Below are 22,589 nucleotides of genomic sequence, written 5' to 3' on the forward strand. Positions count from 1 at the left end.
TTTCTAATTTCCACTTTAATATTTAGGCATAGCTTATAAAGTTGATGAAACGCTGGAACTGTCTTTCTTGACAAACATTGATAAAAACACTCAGTAACAACCCACCAGCACTTCCCAATTCCAAAGACTACTCTCAAATCACAAAATGATCCCATGGGTAGGGCCTCTACTAGGAAATCACTAGTGCTCGTAACCACAGCCTTTTGACATTAAGTCTCCCCCTGAGCTCTACAATCTCATCTTTATCAACATAAATCTAAGACAGGAAATAAAAAGGTAGGGGGCATGAATACTGTAAAATACTGGCATAAGGAATGAATGCATGGGTAAAACTGCTCTGCCATCAAACCAGTCAGCAAGGTGGTAACTATGATCCACCTGGATCAGCCCTACTCTATTTCAATATATCACAGGCACCTTCAGTTCCTCCTCGCTTGGTCTGTGTCAAAGTTAGTTGGACAAAAATGACAAAGGGAAGGTCTCAGCTGGAAAACCAACTACTAGAATGATGTGAAATGTAATCCAGTGGCTTATTTTTATGTTATACCTTCTTAGCCCTGTGGCTAAGCATCAGTTCCAGCTGGAACTTCTCCTGTGCTCTAGTAGATTGTAGTCATGCACTTAAAATTTTAACTTACCCATATGCTTAGACATGTAGAATAACAAGTTTCCTTCCACACAATCTCAGTCAGTCTAACAGCAAAAACAAAGAAACAAACCAAACAAAACACCAAACAAAAAACCCACCCAAACCAAGAATAACCCATCTTGTACAAAGAGCAGGAAAGCAGAAAATATTACTGTTTCTCACCAAGCATAACATGTAGAAGCCAATACTTTGAGTATTTGGATGAAATTAATGAAAGGTTTTGAAATGTAAAATCTGCCATGGGAATATTCATGAATGTTGCTTAAATTACATTACAAAATGAAATTAATGCAAAGCTGCTTTTACAGCCTTCTATGCAATTTAATTTATAGTTTGCATAAATAAAGACTTACAATGCATTCACTTGTCTCCTTCCGTTTCTTACCTTGCCCTTCTGGAGTTTCACCAAAGGGATTTACTTCAACCTGAGTGGCATCAATTTTCAAGAAAAGATTATACAGCTTCTTTATTTGATCCGCTGCCTAAATTTGACCAAGTGATTTACAATTACCACAAAGAAAAACAGAAGTTAATGTTTTCAAGGCTAAAAGGAAAACCATTATTGATTATTTTTAATGTATTCAACTGCGCACTAGATCTAGATAATTCCTACTTTTATTTCTGTTTCTTTCATCATATTTGTATAGTATCTAAACCAGCTATTATGTAGCATTTTGGTACTGCACAACATCTACTTATGCATTTAAAGACTACAGGAACTGAAGATTTTCTACAAAATAAACAGCGCTATTACTATGACGAGTTTAATTTGAAGAGGTCATAATGACATATTCTCCAGCATGCTGAGATCTAAGTTGCATCCACGTTAATCAGTCTAAATTCAGAAACCAGAAAGCAGTATCTGCACATTATGGCTTTAGAAAAAAAATAAATAGATACATTTTTCCTTCCTAGATCACTCTGAAATGTTTCCTTGAAGAAACTAGGTCAGAAGCATCCTGCTTACTCTTCACAAGTTACTCTTGCTTATTCCCTATTGTTCTTCACCATCTATCTCTGTGACTGGTTCTGTAGCTGAAAGTATCGTGACTGACTACTAACTTCCAAGTCTTTTGTTCTTAGAACATTCTTCCATTAATAGAACAGCTTAAGCAACAGCAACATGAACGTGCATAAAAAAAAACCCTTAGGTCGTCAGTGTGCGATGAACCAATTAGCCGAGTAAGTTTGCAGATAAGAAGTGCACTAGTAAAGAAATACTCAGATTTGCTCCTTCATTACTGATCAATTGACCAAAGTACACAAACAAAAATATTTGGGACCTCTCCTCATAAGCAAAGTGAATGGAAATAAAATGACAGAAGTTAGCTTTCTCCTACAGCACCATTTATAAGAAAGGAAACATTATGACTGGAAAGACTCAACTCCAATCCCAGTTTGGACATCAACATGTCTTAAGACTATTTGAAGAGTTACTATTTGGAAGCAGCATATGAATTGCTTATGAAGTACAAACACTCGGTTGACAACCTGTCCTAATACCACATGGGTTTGGCTGTCAACAGTGACACTGGGGACAAGTCCCACTGTGCAACCCCCCATTGATTCTGGGCAACCTGAAAAGCTGTTGCTGGCCTGGTACACTGCTTTAAGTGTATCAGAGCACCAGAATCACTTAAGTTTATTAAGGGCTGCTCCATCTTTCAGTATCTGTATGTGAAGGGGGCCTAACAGGATGCTGGAGAGGGGCTCTTCATCAGGGATTGTAGTAATAGGACAAGGGATGATGGGTTTAAACTTAAATAGGGGAAGTTCAGGTTAGGTATAAGGAAGAAGTTCTTTACTGTGAGGGTGGTGAGGCACTGGAATAGGCTGCCCAAAGAAGTGATAAATGCTCCATTCCTGGTAGTGTTCAAGGCCAGGTTGGACAGAGCCTTGGGTGACATGGTCTAGTGCAAGGCATCCCTGCCCATGGCCGGGGGTTAGAACTAGATGATCTTAAGGTCCTTTCCAACCTTACCATTCTATGATTCTATTTTATGATTCTATGTCTTGGAATCAGGCAACTTAATGTCAACACTTCTCTTTCTCAAGGTTTACAAGCACTGAGCCTCTTTGAGGCAAAGCATAAAATCCTAACCTAGAAATAGTGAATGTATAAGCAAACATGAGGATTTGTCTGAATAAGAACTATGTCCCTATGCTTCAGTAAGTTCCTTTGAGTTGATAGCACAAGGAAAGAAATGCATTCACTGCAGCATTATTTAAATGTATTGTTGAAAAGTCCATACATTGCTGTTAATTATGAAGTACCAGAACTCTTCAAGGGTTGAAAGGTTCTACATAATCATTCCTCCTCATTAGATATACAGCTAAATCTTCAAATGTGTGTTAATCAACTTAATGAGTATTCGCTTTTTAATTGCATGGTTGGGATAGAAAATAATTAAAACTGTTGAATTAAAAATAAAGCAGTTCTACAAAAATGACACTTTGATACTATGGGGGAAAAAACAGGCAAAAGTAACATAAACAATCTTTCTCTTCTCTGCAAAATGATTCATAAAGGCAAAATATCTTGCACATTTGTGTACAGTATGGAATTCCTCTCTATATATATACACACACATAGAAAAGAGATACTGAAAAGACAACAAGCTGGCAACATTTTGGGTTTGAGTTGAAAAAAAAAGCTTCAATTACCCAGAGAGATCACTTTTACTTCTCCCATATTAAGGGCCAAATTTTCCAATAAGCCTCTAACATGTAATTCAGTGAGCTCCAGCAGAATCAAAAGAATCCCATGTGGTGTAACAGCATGTTGTCACCAAAGACCAGAAACTTTCACTTTGAAACAATAAGGACCTTACTCAAAAGGTTAAAGCCTGATGACAATTAACTAGGTGACATTTAGTATTTAAAATGTCAAAACAGTCCTGATCTAATGGACACTTGGCTTTTCATGTCTATTTGGAAAGCATTTATTGTATGGCTGGGCTAAAAAGTCCTCAGTAAAAAACGGAGGGAATAGTCAAGTTACCTTCTGTTGCAAAGGTCCTTTAAATCCCAAATTTTTTGCCATCTGCAATGCCTGATGATCCTTTATGCCTTCAAAAATATCTATTTCCTCCTGCAACAATAACGTGCATAAATATAACTAAATATTCAACCTGAATGGAGATTTAGAACTTCAAAAGAAAAACACTTAGTATACATTTGCAAATGAGTAATTAAAGCATGGCTGTTTGCCAAAGCTCTCCAAGACTGAGGCTACAGCAGCTGCCTATAGGGTATGTTATAATTACCACACCAACTCCAAAACAGTCCTTCCAAAAAGATATAGAATTCTTCAGGGTGGCATTCTGACAAGACAATGTGACACCAGTTTTCACTTTTAATTACTGTACAGATGGCGTTGACGACTATTTAGTCTGTTAATTTTTATGACATCTTCTGGAATACTTTCAAGGCAATGGGTGTCACTGCCCAGTAACACTGGAACGTTTATATAATTTTTAGAATGCACATTAAATATTTTTATAACTGTTTGAATAATTACACTTGATTGTATCAATTATTTTCCCAGATTAATGGCTTGTCTACTCATTATCATGCCACAGTAACACGAAGAATACTTAAATGTAGCCGTCGTTAAGAAAGCAATTACAACAGTTGTATTTCAGCTGCAAAAGTCACCCAGGTACAAAGAAATAATTAACAATTCTGTCAGAAAAAATAACCAATGATAGAAACAGTAAGTATGCTGGCACTGACCCACTTGTGAATAAACTGTGTACCTACCTGAAAGTGAAACTCAGTCATGAAACATATCAGGTATTAAGTGTAATGTATCACAGAAAAGCCAGATTTAAGCTCTTTTTCTAATTGAGCTGGAGACACAGACACTGACGAAATCAGATGTTAAACATACTTCATTCATCTACTAGATGATAGGTCTGGCCCCCTATTTGGTGAGATAATTTTTATGGTTCTTATTGTTCTTCTTCCCATACGTGGAAGAAGGAAAAATGGAAGGAGAAAGGGGGAAGGGGGGAATATATTCTTTTGGATAACTGACAAGGAAAATTTTTAGTGTAAAATATTATATTAATACCTTAAAGATAAGCTCTGGGCTAGTAACTGCAACTTCTTCTATGTCAACACCACCCTGTGGGCTGCCAACCATAACAGGTCCATTGCAGGCTCTGTCCATCAAAATGGCGAAGTATGTTTCCCTGGAAATATTCAGTGCTTCTGCAACCATCACCTAAAAATGAATATAGTGAAAAAGAAAAGGCCCGAAACAATGACAGTTCTGACTGGTCCATCTAGCTGGTGAAGCAGAGAACATAGTGGCTCACGTTTCTGCATTGCCTTAAAACACAGCAGTTTGATACTTGCTGTCCTGAAAAGAAATTCTTGTTTCACTGCTTTTACAAGATATTATGACCCAGTGATCTCTTCCCAAAGAAATCCTCTCTCCCTATATAACAGACTCCCCTGATGCTGCTGTTCTCACTGGGACATGTAACAAGCAGAGCAATCCAGGAACACCTAATTGTTGGGGTTCCAAGAGGAGAACTGAAGCTGTTGTTGAAATCCTCTATACTAAATTTTTACATGCACTTTAAAGTGCTGACCCCAGAAAAACTTGAATCACAAGGGAGTACAGTTTGCAAATCACATAGGTACGAGAGAGGGTACACTGGCTTTCAGAAGCATCTCATCAGTAGTGCCATTCCTCACCAGTAAATCCTCAGGCTTAAGTTCTCTTTCTCATTCTGACAGAAGGCCCTTCTACACTTACAATCTCAGCACTGAATTCCTGACCTGCCTAAGTACTTCCTAAGGAAATGGGGTTAAAAATGATTCTGCCATCCAGGTTTTTGCTTTCAGTTTAGAGACAAGCAGATGTGTGACCTTCAGATACTGGCACAATCTAGAAACATAAAACTTTATTTTTCCCAAAAAGCTACTAATTTCTACTTTTTACTATAAACTACAGAGCCCTTTTGTCCCAGTATCTGACAGATACCTCAGCACACAACACAACAGATGACTCAAATCCTACATGTTTGGAATCTAGATGTACTCGCATTAAAATTGGGCTGAAAATGGTCCAGATAAATTCTTTGTCATGATTTTTTCTTTCCTCCTAAAAACATGCTAAACACAAAGTCCTTTCCATTTCAGTATTACAGTAACTATAGCTTCCTCTTCAGCTGAACTGCCAGTTTTTGCAATAGTTTAACAATATTGCTATTGAAGCAATTTCAGAGATTAAGTCATTTTATACTTGGCAAAGGACTCCTAAAACTATTTTTTGATAAATTCCCCCAAATGTTCTTCAAATCTGCATATGATCATTACTAATTGTTCATTGTGATAATTATAGGTGCCATCATCTCAGATGCAAAAACTATAGTTCCATTCTGTATATGGTTCTGCTTTTCAACCTGAAAGCAGCCACCTCTGCAACTAAAAGAGCACTATCACTTCTCCTTACGACAATCAACTACATTCTTCCTTAGCAGAGCTACTATTTCTTATCTTTCAATGGAAGTAATAGAAGTTAGAAAAATCACTTCCCTGAGGTTAGTATTAGGATTAGGTGGCAACATCTTTCTAACATGGCCTGTTTATAAAGTGACAATTTTGAACAATGATTGTAGATGAAGTTCATCACTCCCAACGAAACGTAAGGTGAAATTCACTTGAAATTAATTCATCAGTTAGTAATTCAGACTCCTTAGATCCAAATGGTATGTATACACCTGCAGTCTTAAACCTCTGCCCACCTGGCAAGATGCGTTCAATCAAGTAAGTCTTGTTGGGGAATTCAGAGTTCAAAGGCTATAGACAAGTTGCTTTTTTGACATTCTACTCTGGACTACACAAGAAAAACTGTATGTACCTTCTGCCTGACTGTACATCTTACCAGAACATGAAATAAAAAGTAAGAAACAAGGAATTAAATAAAGCCGTGATCAGAATGGAAGGAAAGATGCTGTTTCTTTTTGGGGGTTTTGACTTGGAAACATAGTAATTTGGTGTCCTTCTACTTTTACATAGGGTGATGCAAAGTAAAAGTCCAAATAGCAACTGTTCAAGGGCAAACTAAAGAAAACTACGGTGAAGGAGACAAGCAAGAACTTAAGAAACTAACTACTTAAAAAGCATCTGCCTGTTCTATGCTACTATAAAGGGATGCTAAAAGCCAACTTCAGAAACATAGCTTGGCTACCTACTAAGATGTGACAAATTAAAAAGCAAAGATATGAAATGTATCTTTGATTTGTTACTTTTTACCTGCATGCATGTTTTCACCTTCTTATATGTCCTGCATCAGTGTATCTGAAAAACGTGAGTCAATTGTTTTAGATATAACTCAAATAAAACCAACTGGATCTTGTCTGAGCTGTTCAGAGAGTTTCCGCCATGCTCAGGATCAGGGCCAGACTTAGGATGGGAATCCACTCAACAAGTCTCGAGGGATACATTTGCAAGCATAGCAGGTGGAACTTATATTATTAAATCAGGTATCTATTCAAATGCTGCTTACGACCCAAGTGATTGTCCTCACTATTTATTCACCATGTCAATATCCTCAAATACTTCTCTGTCTTAACGCACAAAACTATTGAGAGTCCACGTACTCTGTGGTAGGCAGGTTTACTGTAGAGTAAAAATTGTCAGATGTGTAATATCTCTCATTTTTCCCAATAAAACAGTTACTTTCCTTCACCATCTTCCCTGTCTGGTGCAGAGCAAAGCAAGGGAAATTAACATTCAAGGTTTTTAAATATTATGTCTTAAAGTTTACCTATCACTTACATGACAAAACTAACACAAACACATCAATGAACAATTAAGGGTAGTGAAACTGAGTAACTGTTGACCCTTCCATGTTTTGCCCATTTTGCTTATGATAAACAATGTGAAGCATCGTTATGTCTTTACCACATCAGGTTTGTATTTTAAGTGTCCTGGGAAAATCAGTTTTATTTAAAAATACCTGGCAACTTCAACCTTTCCTTCTTAAAAAGAAATCGGTACCTAAAAGTTTAAGTTACACATCTAATTTCATAAGGGTAACTGTAACAGCTCTTTTATATTGAATCAGATATTTAAAATGTTAGTTGTTACTGCTTGGAGAGAAAACCCAGGTAACTAAGTCTCAGGTTGTCATGATAAGAGAAGACTGTCTCCTCAGATAACCAGGCTCTCCAAATTCCAAACTTCCATAAGAGAATTTTATGTAAACTCACAAAATAGCTTCCGAGTTACAAGGGAACTGAGGAGAACTCTATTTATTTGAGAAACATCAGTCTAAAGAAGCACCAAAACGCTTTAAATTCCACAGTAGGTACACAAGCAAAGGAAGCTGAAAACTCCATTTTCTGCTCTGAAATTACTCTAATTGTACAAAATTTCTGTCTTTTATTCCTTCCTTATAAACACATGTCAAAGGTATGCAACTTCCACTCCCTGACTTGACACTAGCTCATTGATTGCCCCACAGAAAGTGACTTAATAACTATTTTCCTTCTGAAAAACATGTATTACCTTAATTTTTTAAAACATATGAGTTCATTCAAACTTCACAGAACATAAAAAAGTTTAAAACCTACAAAACCTAAAAACATGCCTTTTCTTTTCTCCCTGAACTGCAATTTTCTTTTAAGTACATGTACACACACATACACTTACATTCACATACAGAGAAAGCTTCTGCCTTGAAATAGAACAAAAATGCCAGCTATTAAATCTCAACTTCCCCACTGCTCTTAGCAAGCTCAAAGAGTGTCTAGCATTTTCTGTGCACTAACTACCCACTGCATTAAATGCCATCTTAGACATAGCTAAACTTACACTTTTAATCATACTACTGTTGTTTGCCCATGGTTTCTTAAGAGCATTACCATAAGGTAAATGCTCTTGAGAAAACATTAAGTTTTCTGGGAAATGGTCTTTTGATGACCTAGATGAATCTTTTAAACAAAAAAAGCAATGGGGAAACCATTAGCACGCCATGGGCCGAACTGCTGTATAATTAATTTAAAACAGGGTGTCTGCTCTTGCCATAAATTACCAAGAATCAAGATTTCAACACCAAAAACATAAACCATACTATTACCCTGACAAATATGTATACAATGAAGACACGAATTGTCCTAGGGCTTTTAAAAGCTAAGTCTATAATCAGAATGGAAGCCCACGACAATAGATGATCAGCTTCTCCCAGTGAAAAGCACCACACTGGTTTATCATGGATCAATATTTAAACACTTGAAATATTTGTCCTGAAAAGTTTCCATGTAGCTCTATAGCAAAGGAAAAATACACGGTCTATCAAGGCTGTATACTTTCCTGTACCACCAACGTATCACCTTAAACTTCACATATGCCCTAGGTGCTTACTCTTGACCATTGTTTGTTCAAAGTGTGGATGGTCAAGAAAGCACTTACAAGTTAAATCTTCTACAGCTATTCTGTACATGGTAAAAAAGTAATCCTGCTATAAATCCCTTGAATAATCCATTTCAAAAACCCCAACACCCAATACCTTTCGTTCATTTCTATCAATCTGAAAGAAAATTAGAGGTTTCTTTTTCAGAAGTGAATATGTAAATGAACAGACCTGCACTCAAACACTGAAATTTCCTGTATTGCTGTATTCAAAGCAGATCAAATAGGGCAAAAGAATAAACCCACTGAATTTATAAAAGAAAACTGCTTTTACGATACAAATTCTTCAAAGCAGAGTGCCTTATATGGGAAATGTATATCCTTTTTTATACCCTTAGTATTATCACGATCTCTGACAGACGTGCCTTGGTAATACTGTTCCTTCTTTTTAATATCTAGTATTTCTTTTTAACAACACCTATGAGGAGTGATGGTAATCTGCTCTCCCCAAGAGAAGAACTGCCTGAGCTACATCCTCCAGCCCTCATTAGACAGTATCTTTCCAGACAGGTGTTCCCCTTCTATGCTAATATACCAAGCTGTTCCCGGTATATTAAAAGTGAACTGTAATTCTTTTCAGCTCATGCCAAATTATCTCTTGGCATCAAATACTAGGAGCGTGGCTCTTGACTACATACCTGTATGAAAGTCCTTTCTCAGTAAAGCAATACATTTATGCTGAAGTAAATCTCGTCACCTTGCAATATGTTCCATTATAGGTAAATGAACTGCCATATATTAGCTGAACCACTACCATACCCGCATTTTACCCTGTATCTGCGACAAGTTAGGAAGAATCTACTTTCAAATGCCTTTTTTATTTCTTTAAATTGAGATCATTCCCATGCAAACCCATGCATACTTAAAGGGGTCTTATAAGAAAGATGGAGACAAACTTTTTAGTAGGTCCAGTTGTGACAGGACAAAGGGTAATGGTTTTAAACTAAAAGAAGGTAGATTTAGACGAGATATAAGGAAGAAATCTTTTACAATTAAGGAGGTGAAACACTGGCACGAGCTGTCCAGAGAGGTGATAGATGCCCCATCCCTGGAAACATTCAAGGTCAGGCTGGATGGGGCTCTTGGTCTAGTTGAAGATGTCCCCGCTCATTACAGGGGGTTTGGAATAGATGGAATTTAAAGGTCCCTTCCAACCCAAGCCATTCTCTGACTCTCTGAAAATAATCTGTCTCTATCTTCAGTAATAGCTGCCCAAAGCTGAGGGTGTATGAAATACAGATGCTATTATTACTACAGGTAAATATGCATACATTACATCTCTAAGAAGAACACCAATAAACATTTACAGTTAATGCTACAGTAAGTTATGCTAGCATTTAGTATGTATTTGATCAAGAATGAACCTATGATATAGGACTCCCTTCAACACAGGTAGCAGAAATGAATTCATTTTGCACCACTAGCTATGCTGAAATGGATGGACAAAATACACACAATGAAAGAAAAAGTAACATTTCTTTTGTCAATTAGCTGCAATCAATCAGGCATTGGAAAAAGGAATGAAAAAAACAAATCTATGTCATACGCTCCAGTATATTAATGCAAAACTGCAGCTGAACACAGTTCTCAACTTTCACAAGGCAAAAAACTTACCTTTTTAACAGGCACACCATCCTTTGGAGTTTGTTTTGTTGACAGATTGTACCCAATCATCTGTTTAGCAAGCTGTTCAACAGTCTTAGGGCTACAAATAAAGGTGAAATGTTAGTTTATTACAAGATATTAAAAGGAACACTCACACAGTTATTGTAAACAGCGTAAATACTACATCAGAATTATTTATGCTATTTCAATTTTAAAGACTTACTCTTTTGTTAGGTGAACTCCTCCTTTCAATCCGCTATTGAAAATACCTTTTCCTCTCCCTCCAGCCAGAATCTGTGCCTTCAGAACAATTTCCTTTGCCTCTGAAAAAGGAAAAACACATTGTTATTTATTGTGCATAATTTAATCAAGCTTGCTAGTTTCAGTTTAAAACACATTTCCAGGTTAGACCCTTTAAAATAACAAGAAGTTGTTTGTAACTTGTGAGCAATAAAACAAGTGTCAATTCAGCATTTTTGTGAAGCAACCCTGCAAAAAAAAGACTTATTAAGGGATAAATATACACTACTTATTAGCTGGAAAAATCTCTCATTATTTAGATCAAACCCATGCTATTAATGCTACACGGCCTGCACAACAATTGAGACAATCAGCATACAGTTTGATGACTTACACTATGGCATGGTATTTAAAACATGAATCAGAGCGTATTTTGTCTTGAACGCACAACAAATGAATGTTCATCAAGGAAAATAATTCCATTCCTTCCTCTGAACATATATGTAAGCAAAAAAGAAGAAATCCCTATCTCCAAAGGGCAGGTAAGTGTAGTGCAAGGGCAGTAGCTGTGAAAACACGTCCATCTGTTTGTGAGGCATCATTTGAATCTTTGGCAATCGGAGTGTAGCAGTATCTTAGTAACGAAAAAGTGCAGCAAGACACACTGACAAAAGCAATTGCACCAAGACCTACACTGGAAGCAGAAGCAATTCTGACATCCTTACAAATCAGGGGGAAAGGAAAACTAAAAACAAACAACTAAACAAAAACATCACTCCTGATCTCTGCAGCTCCATGGACCATAGCAGCTTCTTGAACCATAAAGACCTGCCAGGCGCCTGCAAGATATTTATTAATACTGACTACTGTCACACTGCACATTCATCATAATAATGCCAGGTATTTTGCAAATTCATCTTTTCTGAAGCCTGTGGAAATCTCCGATTTCAGTGATGTTTGGATTAGGCCACACCTCAAATTGCAATATTCTACACAAGTATGCAAGAAAACAAGTATTTGTTGCTAAATGGACAACTTTACTCTTTAAGCAGCACAGATGATACAAATACTTTTATTCCAACAAACACAGGTTTTCTAGGCTCGAATTACATAAAAAACGTTTTACAGATTATTAAATAGAAGTGTGAAGTTATGGCAATTTTTGGTGCAGACCAGCTCTGATACAGCCTCACTTCAAAGTTCCAGTATAATAAATTTCAGCAACTAGAAAAGAAGTTGGATGTTGGGATAGAATACATATTACAGCATAAATATTCTATTTCCCGTATTAAGATGGGAATGCATTTTAACACAGCTATTGGAGGTACTGTACTAGAAGATATCTTATTTCCAAGCTTCTCAATGCAAAATCCTTTCATGTGTTTACCCATTCATTAACATTTGACATATATCATTCTGAACCTTAAAAGCACTCTCCTTGAAAATACTTCATGCATTCCAATATATTCATGTTCAGGGCTCCCTATTACTCATGCCACTGCAAGGCAGATAACAAGGAAATTTAAATGCAACAAAGTTCTATATCGAATGTTTCCTAAGCACAATAATTATTAAGATTAATTAAAACTATAAATCACTTTCCAACCTGCAGCAACAAACTGTTCAAATAACAATAGCTGCTGCAAAAAAGAATCTAATCTAACATTGTTAATAGATGCTGGAAGCATTTAATTACATGGATTTGAGGTGCCAACCATCCCAACGATGTGAGTTTTGATTGTCAGTGATACCTGATATCAGTTCTGTGAGTGAGCATTACCCTCATTCCTAACCAACATGCTATACAAGTGCTGATTATCTCCATTTGACTACAACAAAGGAAGCTAGGGAGAGAAATTAATGTGTGCATTTTAATAATCCTCTGGAGAACTATCAAGGCAATAAAATAAGAAAAACAACTATCAAATTCATAAACAAATACACTAAAAAGCAAGTATAACCATGTAAAGATTAGACCTGAAGAACTAATCAATACAGCAGCTCAGCAGAGCACACTACAGGAGGTTCTTCTTGCCCTTAGGGAAACCAACAGGAAGCAATCTAATTCAACAGTTACCTGGCCAGGCTCTGTAAAATGAAGTAAACCAGCCAGATCTTATCATACAGGAACTAGGCTTGGTCCAGTACTTACCAAGCTGATTCAGTACTTACTGTCAGCATTTTATTTAGAGAGCTGGTCTGTAGAAATGCTCACATGGTTTTTGTTATCTCCTACTTGAATTGCCAAATTATGTTATGAAAGACTACCCCAAAAGAAAAATGTGCGTTTAGCTGGAATATTTGAAGTAACCCACGTTCACTTGGAGGCTCTAATAATAGTAAGTGTTAAAATTCTTAAGAACAGTATGTAAAGTCAGGATTACACCCATTAAAAACAAAAAGCTGTAACTAATTTCCATTAGCACCCTTCCAAACCGCCGCTGTAACACTGCAAAAACGGTTAAGCAGGGCTGTGCACTTATAAATACCAATCTGCAGAGAATCTAGCACAAGAAACACATCTTTACATCACCATAAAGTATAGTGTAATGTTTCTAACAGCACTGAATTTGATAATTAAGGCTTCGATGAACTTCTGTGTATGTCCACTGACTGGCAAGCATCAGTGTAAATACAGAAACACCCCCCATAAAATCCCCCAAATCCCCAATGATACAACAGACTGCTGCTTAAACGTGCATTCATCTATTTTTTGTTGGTTTTGTGACAGATTTAACATTTTCTTCACCATTCAAACCAATACCAAAAAAGACTGCTTTTAAGTGTCACTAATTTAGCAGCAAATAGCCGCAAACTGCTCCATGCAGATTAATGACGCGTTTCTGGTAACAGCATGTGTTCTTAACTAATTATAACTTGAATATTAATATCTCAGACTTTACAGTTTATTCACTGAACCTTGTATTTGTCCTTTTTTCAATTCATCTACTAAAGAAAGAGGCATGAACATTTCCAAAGAGTCCTTAAATAAAACAAAAGGGAGCAAAATACAGCTTGCCCCCAAGTCAGATGCCAATAAATAAGCAAGACCTTTGCTCCTCAGAGAAGTCCTGAGAGATTAAAATTTCACAAGTGTAGTTGGGTCTAACCACAGTTCTAAAATTAAAATGAAATCTGACCACATAGGAAAAAAGTTTTAAGTACTTTTAACTAAATTCAGATGTTTCAGCAAACTCCAAGGGACAAGCATCCTCTACATTGGATTCAACAATTCACCTTCCCTTCGGTCAGTGCTGTGAATACAAATGGCAGTGATACTCCTTGCAACTGTAATAGGCTCAGTTCTATAATGAAAGCCTATTTAAATCAATAAAATCAGTCCTCTTTTGGGAGCTATGATTACTCTGGTCCACTGGTACTACTTGCAGCAAAAATGAACAGCTTGTTCTCAGCCCACTGCTGTGTATATTTAACTACTGAATTCTTGATCATGAAACAATATACTGAGAGCCACAGCTCAGCTACTTATATGGTATGCCAATTTATTACCTGTGAACAACTTTCCATTATTATTGATACGACTGTGTGATTGCAAATTAGGCATGTTAACAGTTACATTCAAATGTGCTGTGGCTTATCAAAAATAAACTACTGTAAAGAACAGACAATGTAAGATGGTGTGGGAATAAGCCTGGTTCTTGCCTCCTTATGAACAAAAGATTTTCTCTCAAAGGGTACCCAGGACTACTTCGGCAAGGCCTTCTATGCTACAGAATTAGAGCATTGGACTGGAAGGGAGGTCTCACACAAAATCCTAATGACATTTCTGTCTCACCCTGTGACTTTCAGCAGTTCGACTTCTCCATCTGCAGGGCACCTGTGAAAATTAATTAGCATCTGCACCTCTTTAAAAATGCATATTACATATTACACTAGTGTATTTTAACCCCAATGTAAGGTAACTGACCACGCAAGGGCTGATTCCAAACCCTGGCAGCACTATAAGTACTGCAGCAGCAGCAAAGCATCTCTGGAAAATGCAGTGATCTCTATTGCAATGAGCTTAACACACGTTGCAAAAGAGATGGAAGCAACCCAGTGTCATGGGAGCAGAGCAATGAAGACAAATTTAAGGACATGCCAAATCAAGGTCTTAGAGAAGCACCATCTCCTTACTGACCCAAAAATGAGTACAAACACTGTGCTTGCAAACACACAAGAGTCGCTCCCACAAAGGCAACAGGGGTTAACACAACTCCTCCAACTGTCCTGTAAGGGTTCTACATAACATCTCTCCAACTGTATCTCTGCAGCTAAGAGCTTGTCTTCCAAAACATGGGGCTCCCCTGACAAGTCCTGAAAGGGCCTGAAGCGGTCAAGTTTGGGTTGGTTTGGGTTTTTTTACCTCTAGCTGATCCGCCAGTAAGGAAACCTACTTTCTGCAGTCTCATCTGTCCTGTTCTATTATTGTTGCTTGCTTTTTTCTTGTTCTAATGTTACCACTACCACCTGAGTTTCTAGCTTCCCTTTGGGAAAGACCAGCTGTAATTAATTTTTCCAATTTCAGCAATCCTGTTACACTGTTCAGGCAAGATCCTGTCAGGTGCTTATTACTTTTTAACAATACTCCTGCCCAGAGACACTCGGTATACTTACTTCAGCATAAGAAACAAGAATACAAGGTATAAGGAAGATTATAATAAACATAACACAATAATAAAAAATTGTAATAAAACCTAATTCCCAAATCAAACACTGAATCTTAAAGTTGCTGTAATAACTTTTCACATATGGGTCTCTACACAGACTTGCTCTGAAATCTGAGACAGCTTTTCCCAAGGAGCAAGTATTGCTACCACTTCCACTGCTCCCCATCCTCTAAGAGCTCCAGGGATGCAGCGTCTGAGACCGTTCCCATGCTGTGCCAAGTAGGTAGATTGAGATGAGAAAAAGAAGCTGTCCACAAGATGATACAAAACTATTAGTGTGCTTGGAGGTCTTTAGAATGAAGTTAAACAATTGTTTCCCCCCTTTCACTTTAAACTCTCTTCCTCTGGTATTTTTATTCTTCTGCTCTGTAACAGCAAAAAAAATTATATTCTTACACGTGTACTTTCTACAACCTTTGGTTTTCAGACTGGTTTAGAATTAAAGTTAAATAAATCATCCTTTTTATAACTCCACACTTTTGAATATATTGTGTATTTATTGCTAGATTTTAAGCCTCATTAAAATCTATAAGGATAAATTAGTCAGTCTCTTGATTCTGTCACTGCTGTTATTAATTGCTTTCATAACCATTACTACACACTTCACCGGTGATAAAAATTTTAAAGCTAGATAAAATCAGCTAAGCTAAAGCTCACTCTTAATATTGCGCTCTTAAACCTTCTCAGAGTAAAAGTAATCAAGTATTCACATGCCCTACATTTAAGTTAAACCTGATAAATTACTTATACAGCAAGTGGAGCCTTAGTAGATCCAACAGCGGAAATGGAAAGGCATGGAAAAATATCCACATTAAGGCAGGGACTCCAAAAAATAGCTCTCGCGTTAAAAGTGCTCACTGTAAATGCTTGTTTAAAACTCCATGGGATCTTATTTCTGCTTGTTTCCAGGCTTTAACATTTTCTATGGTCAGCTTAAGTTCTCATGATTTTTTTAAGTAGATTTCCTCTGTAATAGACACAAGCTTTAGAAAAACTACTGTTGGTCCCATCTGTTTACAAACTCATTTGAAAACTCAATCAGGAGAGGAACAAGTTCTTCATTTGGCGGAAGAGCAAAAAAGCCTACTGAGAAGTAGAAAACAGCAAAAGCTTTTTGTGCAGCTCTCAGGGAACATCCATTCCATGGGTAAAACAAAGAAGGCCGCTTGCTGTAACCTGCCATCTCAACCCAGCATCCTGCACCAGATTGCATAGTAAATACTGAACAAAACAGAAAAATCCATGCAAACTGATACATGCATCTATCTTGCATCATTATACCCACCAGTTTCATTCTTGTAACTTGTAGACTTCCTAATATTCTTTGTATTACGCCCAATGTTATCTTTTTCTTACGATGGTTTCACTTTAAGAGACTGTAAAAGCAGCGAAAGAATACTTGTCCTTGTGTATTACTTGTGATCCCTATTACCTGACACTACCATGGAAGCCTCTCAGGATAATCTATTATATACTGAGAAATCTGGACATGTAAAATCATGTGGTTTAGTACACCCATTTTCCTTATAAAATACACAGATACATCACAAGACTTGCTTGCTAAAACCAGTCATGCAAGAATAGTTATAGTGAAATAACTATGCTGACAGTTTTCTTTGCATCTTCACCTTTCAAAAAGCTTACAGGGATTTCAGGTTTTCCTTGCCAAAATATCCTGCGATTTTAAGTAAAACATGTTTTAATGGTAAATGCTCCATCCCTGGCAGTGTTCAAGGACAGGGCCTCGGGTGACATGGTCTAATGTGAGGCATCCCTGCCCACGGCAGGGGGTTAGAACTAGATATCTTAAGGTCCTTTCCAACCCTAACTATGATTCTATAAAGTTAGCAGCCTCGGGCAGTGCTAAATTCTTGGTTGAATATCACACTACCATTTGTTTTAATGCAATTCAGAGAACAGGCTTTATGGAATTTAAATGTAGCATTTAAGTAACGCAGTCATTAAGAACAAACACTGTTTTCACTCCCAGCTGCAACAATACGCACACCTTTTTTTCCTGGAATGCTTTCAAAACTTCATTATGTGTAAGGCACAAAAGACACAAAGTCTTCTCTGACTGATTCTAATTCTTTTATCCACTATTGAACTGCAGAGATGGGTTTGAGAAATTTGTACATAGTGTAGAAAACACAATAACTGAGGAAAATACATTAGTTTTTTCATAATTTGCTTTTAAGCATAAAAGAGTTGTTGTTGTACAAGATATTTTTAAGCATGGAGCACAAAACAAGAAACATAAGCAAGAAACCAGGGAGATTCACGTTATAAAGCAGAGAGTGAAGACAACTGCAAAGTTACCACCATTGCTTAGGAAGTATTAACAAATTCATAATGAAGTATGTGTGGCAGGTGAACCCCAGTCAAATACAGACTTGATAATTACTTCTTTGCCAAGCATAGTCTTTACATACAGGCCTGCTATGCCTGGCAATAGCCTTTTAAAAATAAACTTCAAAACAGTGGACAAAGCTATAAGAAATATGGAGCACATCACACAGGGGTGGCTGGGCACAGTCAACAGCCTTCACAAGCACAAGGAATGGGACGTGTGAAAAGGGAGACATCTGAAGGTACAACAGCTTTAGATCCATTTTCTGCAAGTTTGTGAACAGTAAGGCAGAACTAAGGCCCTTCAAAGGGTTTTGTCATCTCTTACTGCCTTGCAAACACCAAGACAAACTGACCTGATAGTTTAACGCTTGTATGCGCTGCCCAGCCTCAGGAGAGCTCCCTGCTTCCACAGTACCCAACACAGCACCATAGAATCAGCTAGGTTGGAAAAGACCTTTAAGATCATTAAGTCCAATTCCACTTTACAAGAACTTAGTGACACAATACTGATGCTTTCATCAAACAGGTAGTTATCTGCTAAATTTTAAGCATACATGAATGTCAGCTTGGCGTTTCAGTGCATGCATAAATATTTCCCTAAGCAACGCTTTGACATGTTTCATGAAGAATTTCTTAATGAAGCTCCAAACCTAAAGCTCTTCCACAGTTTGCATTTTTACCCGAAGTGATAAAATACCGAATAGATCTTAGCAGAAAATTTACATTTTTAGCAAAATTAACACTTCCCTCCCAGAGACAGTTACCATTAAATAATTCTGCTATACCTCTTAGCCTTATATACTTTACTTTCTGTTTCACTGTTTAGGGCTGCATTAGATACCACACATTTTCAGATGTTCAGACCACAAATAAATCAATCCCTACCCAAACATGCAAAAGAACAGCAAATCTGGCAGTATTTTGATCTGAATCAAGCCCAGGAGTATTGAAACGTCCTCCAGTATTCCCACCCATTATCCAACTTATGTGGTGGAATTAAGTACAGAGTTTTTACTGTAATGCTGAAATAATTTACTGAGCTTCTGAAGAAAATCATGCCTGGGAAACATCTGGGTGGAAAAATGATCACATACAAGAACTTGTCTGCCTCAGTAGTGCTGAAGACAGAAAGCTGGAAAGTATTGCTTTGGAGCTGCTATTCTACATATGCACTTGATTCCTGGCCTTGATTTTGAAGCAAGAGGAAAAAATTACACTGATGTGCTACCTCTTGCCCCATATCAAAACCAACACAATCCCCTTTCCCCCCCAAATAAAAGCAGCCAACAAAAAACCAATGATCCCCCCCTCCATCCCCAAACCTTCTGCACATTCCTAAGAACTATTTACAGACAGGAATTCCATACTTGAAAGAGGACATTTTTAAGACCACAGTATTTACCACTCAAATGTAGTCTTATTTATTGAGGTATTTTGTATCTGAAGAAGAAAAGAATAACAGACTCCACAATGAAAATAAACACTACCTCATTTTAAAGAAACAATCTTTTCCCAGCAGGGCTTCTAACAGACATCTGATAGTACGTGTAAAATCCAGATGGAGAAGTAAAATCTAGTAACAAAGATGCTGGGCAGAGAATACACACAGGGCTGCGTGACATTTAAGTTCTGCTGCAGATGTAAGTGGGACTTAAGTGATGAATAGGTACAGCTCTGGCCATCCAGAGTAGCAATGAATTTCACCCAGAGTGAAAAGAAAAACCGAGAAGAAAACAACTATCTGAATTGGTTCTGATGTTTCATTCCTGTCAAGTGGAGGTTAACTAATCGGAGACTTCTGGGCAAAAGCTCACTTATTTCTAGAGCTCCAGATCTAAGAGAGTTATCCAAGTTTGAAACAGACAGAGAAAGCTCACCACATTAAGGTTTAGAGATGACAAGAGAAAAAGGGATACAAAAATAAATGCAGAAATATCTATTTAGAACACAGAAACACTGCAACCAGAATAAGAAGCATATTTATTCCTGGATATATTTTCCTACATAGTTTACTTAAAACCCTTCTAAGGATTACTGATGTTACTTTTCATGGTATGTAGCTTTTCAATTCATAAAAAAAACCCTACTGCATTAAGCAGTACAAAAAGAAATATTTCAGCTTTTGGGCAACTGGTAAATATTAACTACTGTAGGCAGACAAAGTTTCATCTGTGATAAGAACAACTTACTGTCAGATAATACCAGTAATACAGTAAGCACAACTAACAAGGGAGAGGATGTACTACAATCCTCTCGTTTTTGTTTCTTCATCGCGTCGAGATAGAAGCAATTGCCAAAGTAATCTAATATTGGAAAAAGGTTAAAGGAGACCTATTATAAGGATGTTAATATTTAATTCAATATTTCAGACTTAATTATTCCATTAAAAGGACATCTCCCTGATCAATGACTCACCGGTGAATTTCGATTGAAAGCCAAAAAATATGCTTACAAGAGCATCAAATCTTTATTACTTGAACACATTCTTTAAGAGCTTCATAAAGTTAACCAAGCTATACAACTCCTTCATATGCCTGCGGTACACCAAGATATTCAACATAAACCCATTCAGAATACACCCCTAACAATGCATCCCTGCCAATATTAATTAGCCCTCGAAGAAAAATAACTTCCTTTATACAGTTTTCTCCAGATTTCTTTTTTGTTCTGTGATATTTTTCTTAATATCACACCATCTGCAGACACTTTTCAAAAACACTGCAGAAAGGCAATTTAGGGAATGTTCCAGATAACAGGTGGAAAAAAAAAGTCCCACTGTGCTTTTCATAGCTTAGTAATTTTTGAAGTCTTTCATCTTGGTGATTTCTTCTTTTTAACACCATTGTATTAAGCCTTCAATTCTGACTGTTTGGTGGAAGCAGGATAATGCAAACTGTACAGATGCAGCTCTGAAGACTCACTGCGTATTAGGAGAGGTTAAGAGAAAAAAAACCTTGAGGTTTCAATTGTTATCACTACTCATTGAACACAAGCCACAAAAGAAACACAAGTTTACAATGCCTTATTTGGCTGGACCAAACAAGTTTCTACTTGCTTAGCATTATGGAGGAAGATGCAAGTGGAAAAACGGGTCAAAAGCCTTTTATTCCCTGAGATGAGCCGTTAAGTCATCAGCCTAGAAGAAAATATTTATTATTTAGATCACACTGTAAAGCAGTTGTCAAAAACATGTTATATCCTTGATTTTAACTAGGAGCTTGTTAGCTGCATCATTCATGACCATGTACCAATGTATGCAGCTTCTCTTCCTGTCTCAGCCTCTCTTTGCCCTTTAGTTTTCTCTGTGGATTTATAAAACTTGATTATTATTATATGCAGCTACAACACACTCTGTATGAGGACACTGGACAAGCTGTTAGCTCTATTAACTTAATAATAGATTTCTGAGTGTGATTTCCAATTAATTTCATTTTCCTCATTCCATGAGAAGCCAAAATTACAGAGCCATATGGTGCTTCATAAATAACAATTAAAGTTATTTTCTAATCTTTAGGCACTAGAAGAAACCCATAAAAACACATATGGTTGCAATGACACGAAGGAAATTAAGTGCTGGAATGTCTGCAGATGTCCAGGAAGCTCCAAACACTTCCTCAGCTTTTTCTCCATTCACACATTTCTGGTGCATGGTAGCCCCTGGATGTTACAATTAATCTCAGTGTAGGCTTCAAAGATCATAATTATTCTAAAACTGGAACTTTGCATGAAGATCTGTGTAGCACAGTTTGTGCCATGATTCTGATGCTCCTCACCTTTACCTACTGCACTGATTTGTTAACAGGTTTGTCCCTACCCTGCCGTAAGCACCTGCAGAGTTCTGCCAGTCAGAGAACTTACATCCATGTGTCAGAGACTGGACTGGAATGAGGGAACCTCAACTTACTACATGACCTTGTCTTTTTTCAGTGAGTAAGAATTCACACTGTCCAACACAGATGTGCAACTCCAATTGAGAAACTAATCTACTCCAAGTAAATGAAACTTCTGCTGCTTCCCCTAACAGCCACCTTCTTCCTTCCTGCCCCATATTATGTCTTGTGTATGTGCAGACTGTAGAGCAGCTAGATTGGGAAATCCCATCCAAGTACCTGAACTTAGATAACAAAGTCTCTTACTGTAAAATGGAAATAAGGCTACCTGCCCCAATGGACATTTTCTAGAATAAAGCATACATAAGGGGAGAAGTTTCCTTCTAAGCACCTTGGATAAAAGCTTTTACTGCTGCCTGTTATTGGAAGTCAAGCTGATGGGCAGAGGTATTTTATTGTCTGGTGTAAGACTCCAGATGTGCAGAGCACGTGCTGACTGTGGGTACCCGAAAAGCAAGATTCAACTCTAGTACAGTCAGATGTCAACACGTTCACTCACATTATAAATGAGTCTTATAATCTGCACATTGCCTGGGGATAATATTAACAAGAGATTTTGCTAAACAAGAAGCATTAGGAAGAAAAATTATAAGCTTAGGCATCAAATGTCCATTGATGACATTTAAAGTCATGGGGACTGTATCCCTTTCAAAATGTACCTATATTTAAATCTCCAGAATTCTTGTATTGAAAATTACTGTATAGCGTGGTCCTGTCAATTCTCAAGAGTGCAATTTCGTCAAATTGACCTTT

At 37.2% G+C, this 22,589-nt stretch overlaps 1 protein-coding gene across 1 annotated transcript in view; it reads right to left on the minus strand.

The window, feature by feature from the left end:
* SUCLG2 (succinate-CoA ligase, GDP-forming, beta subunit) overlaps positions 1-22,589 on the minus strand; it is a gene marked incomplete at both ends in the record, with an annotated part of 48,812 nt that overhangs the window by 5,915 nt on the left and 20,308 nt on the right. The window contains 5 exons of the mRNA XM_010018121.1: positions 1,035-1,131; positions 3,651-3,740; positions 4,725-4,877; positions 10,694-10,784; positions 10,908-11,007. Of these exons, the coding sequence (XP_010016423.1) occupies positions 1,035-1,131; positions 3,651-3,740; positions 4,725-4,877; positions 10,694-10,784; positions 10,908-11,007 (531 nt within the window). The remainder of the gene's footprint in view (positions 1-1,034; positions 1,132-3,650; positions 3,741-4,724; positions 4,878-10,693; positions 10,785-10,907; positions 11,008-22,589) is intronic.

This window comes from Nestor notabilis, unplaced genomic scaffold (assembly GCF_000696875.1).
Source record: "Nestor notabilis isolate BGI_N333 unplaced genomic scaffold, ASM69687v1 scaffold8347, whole genome shotgun sequence".
Taxonomy (NCBI): Eukaryota; Metazoa; Chordata; class Aves; order Psittaciformes; family Psittacidae; genus Nestor; species Nestor notabilis.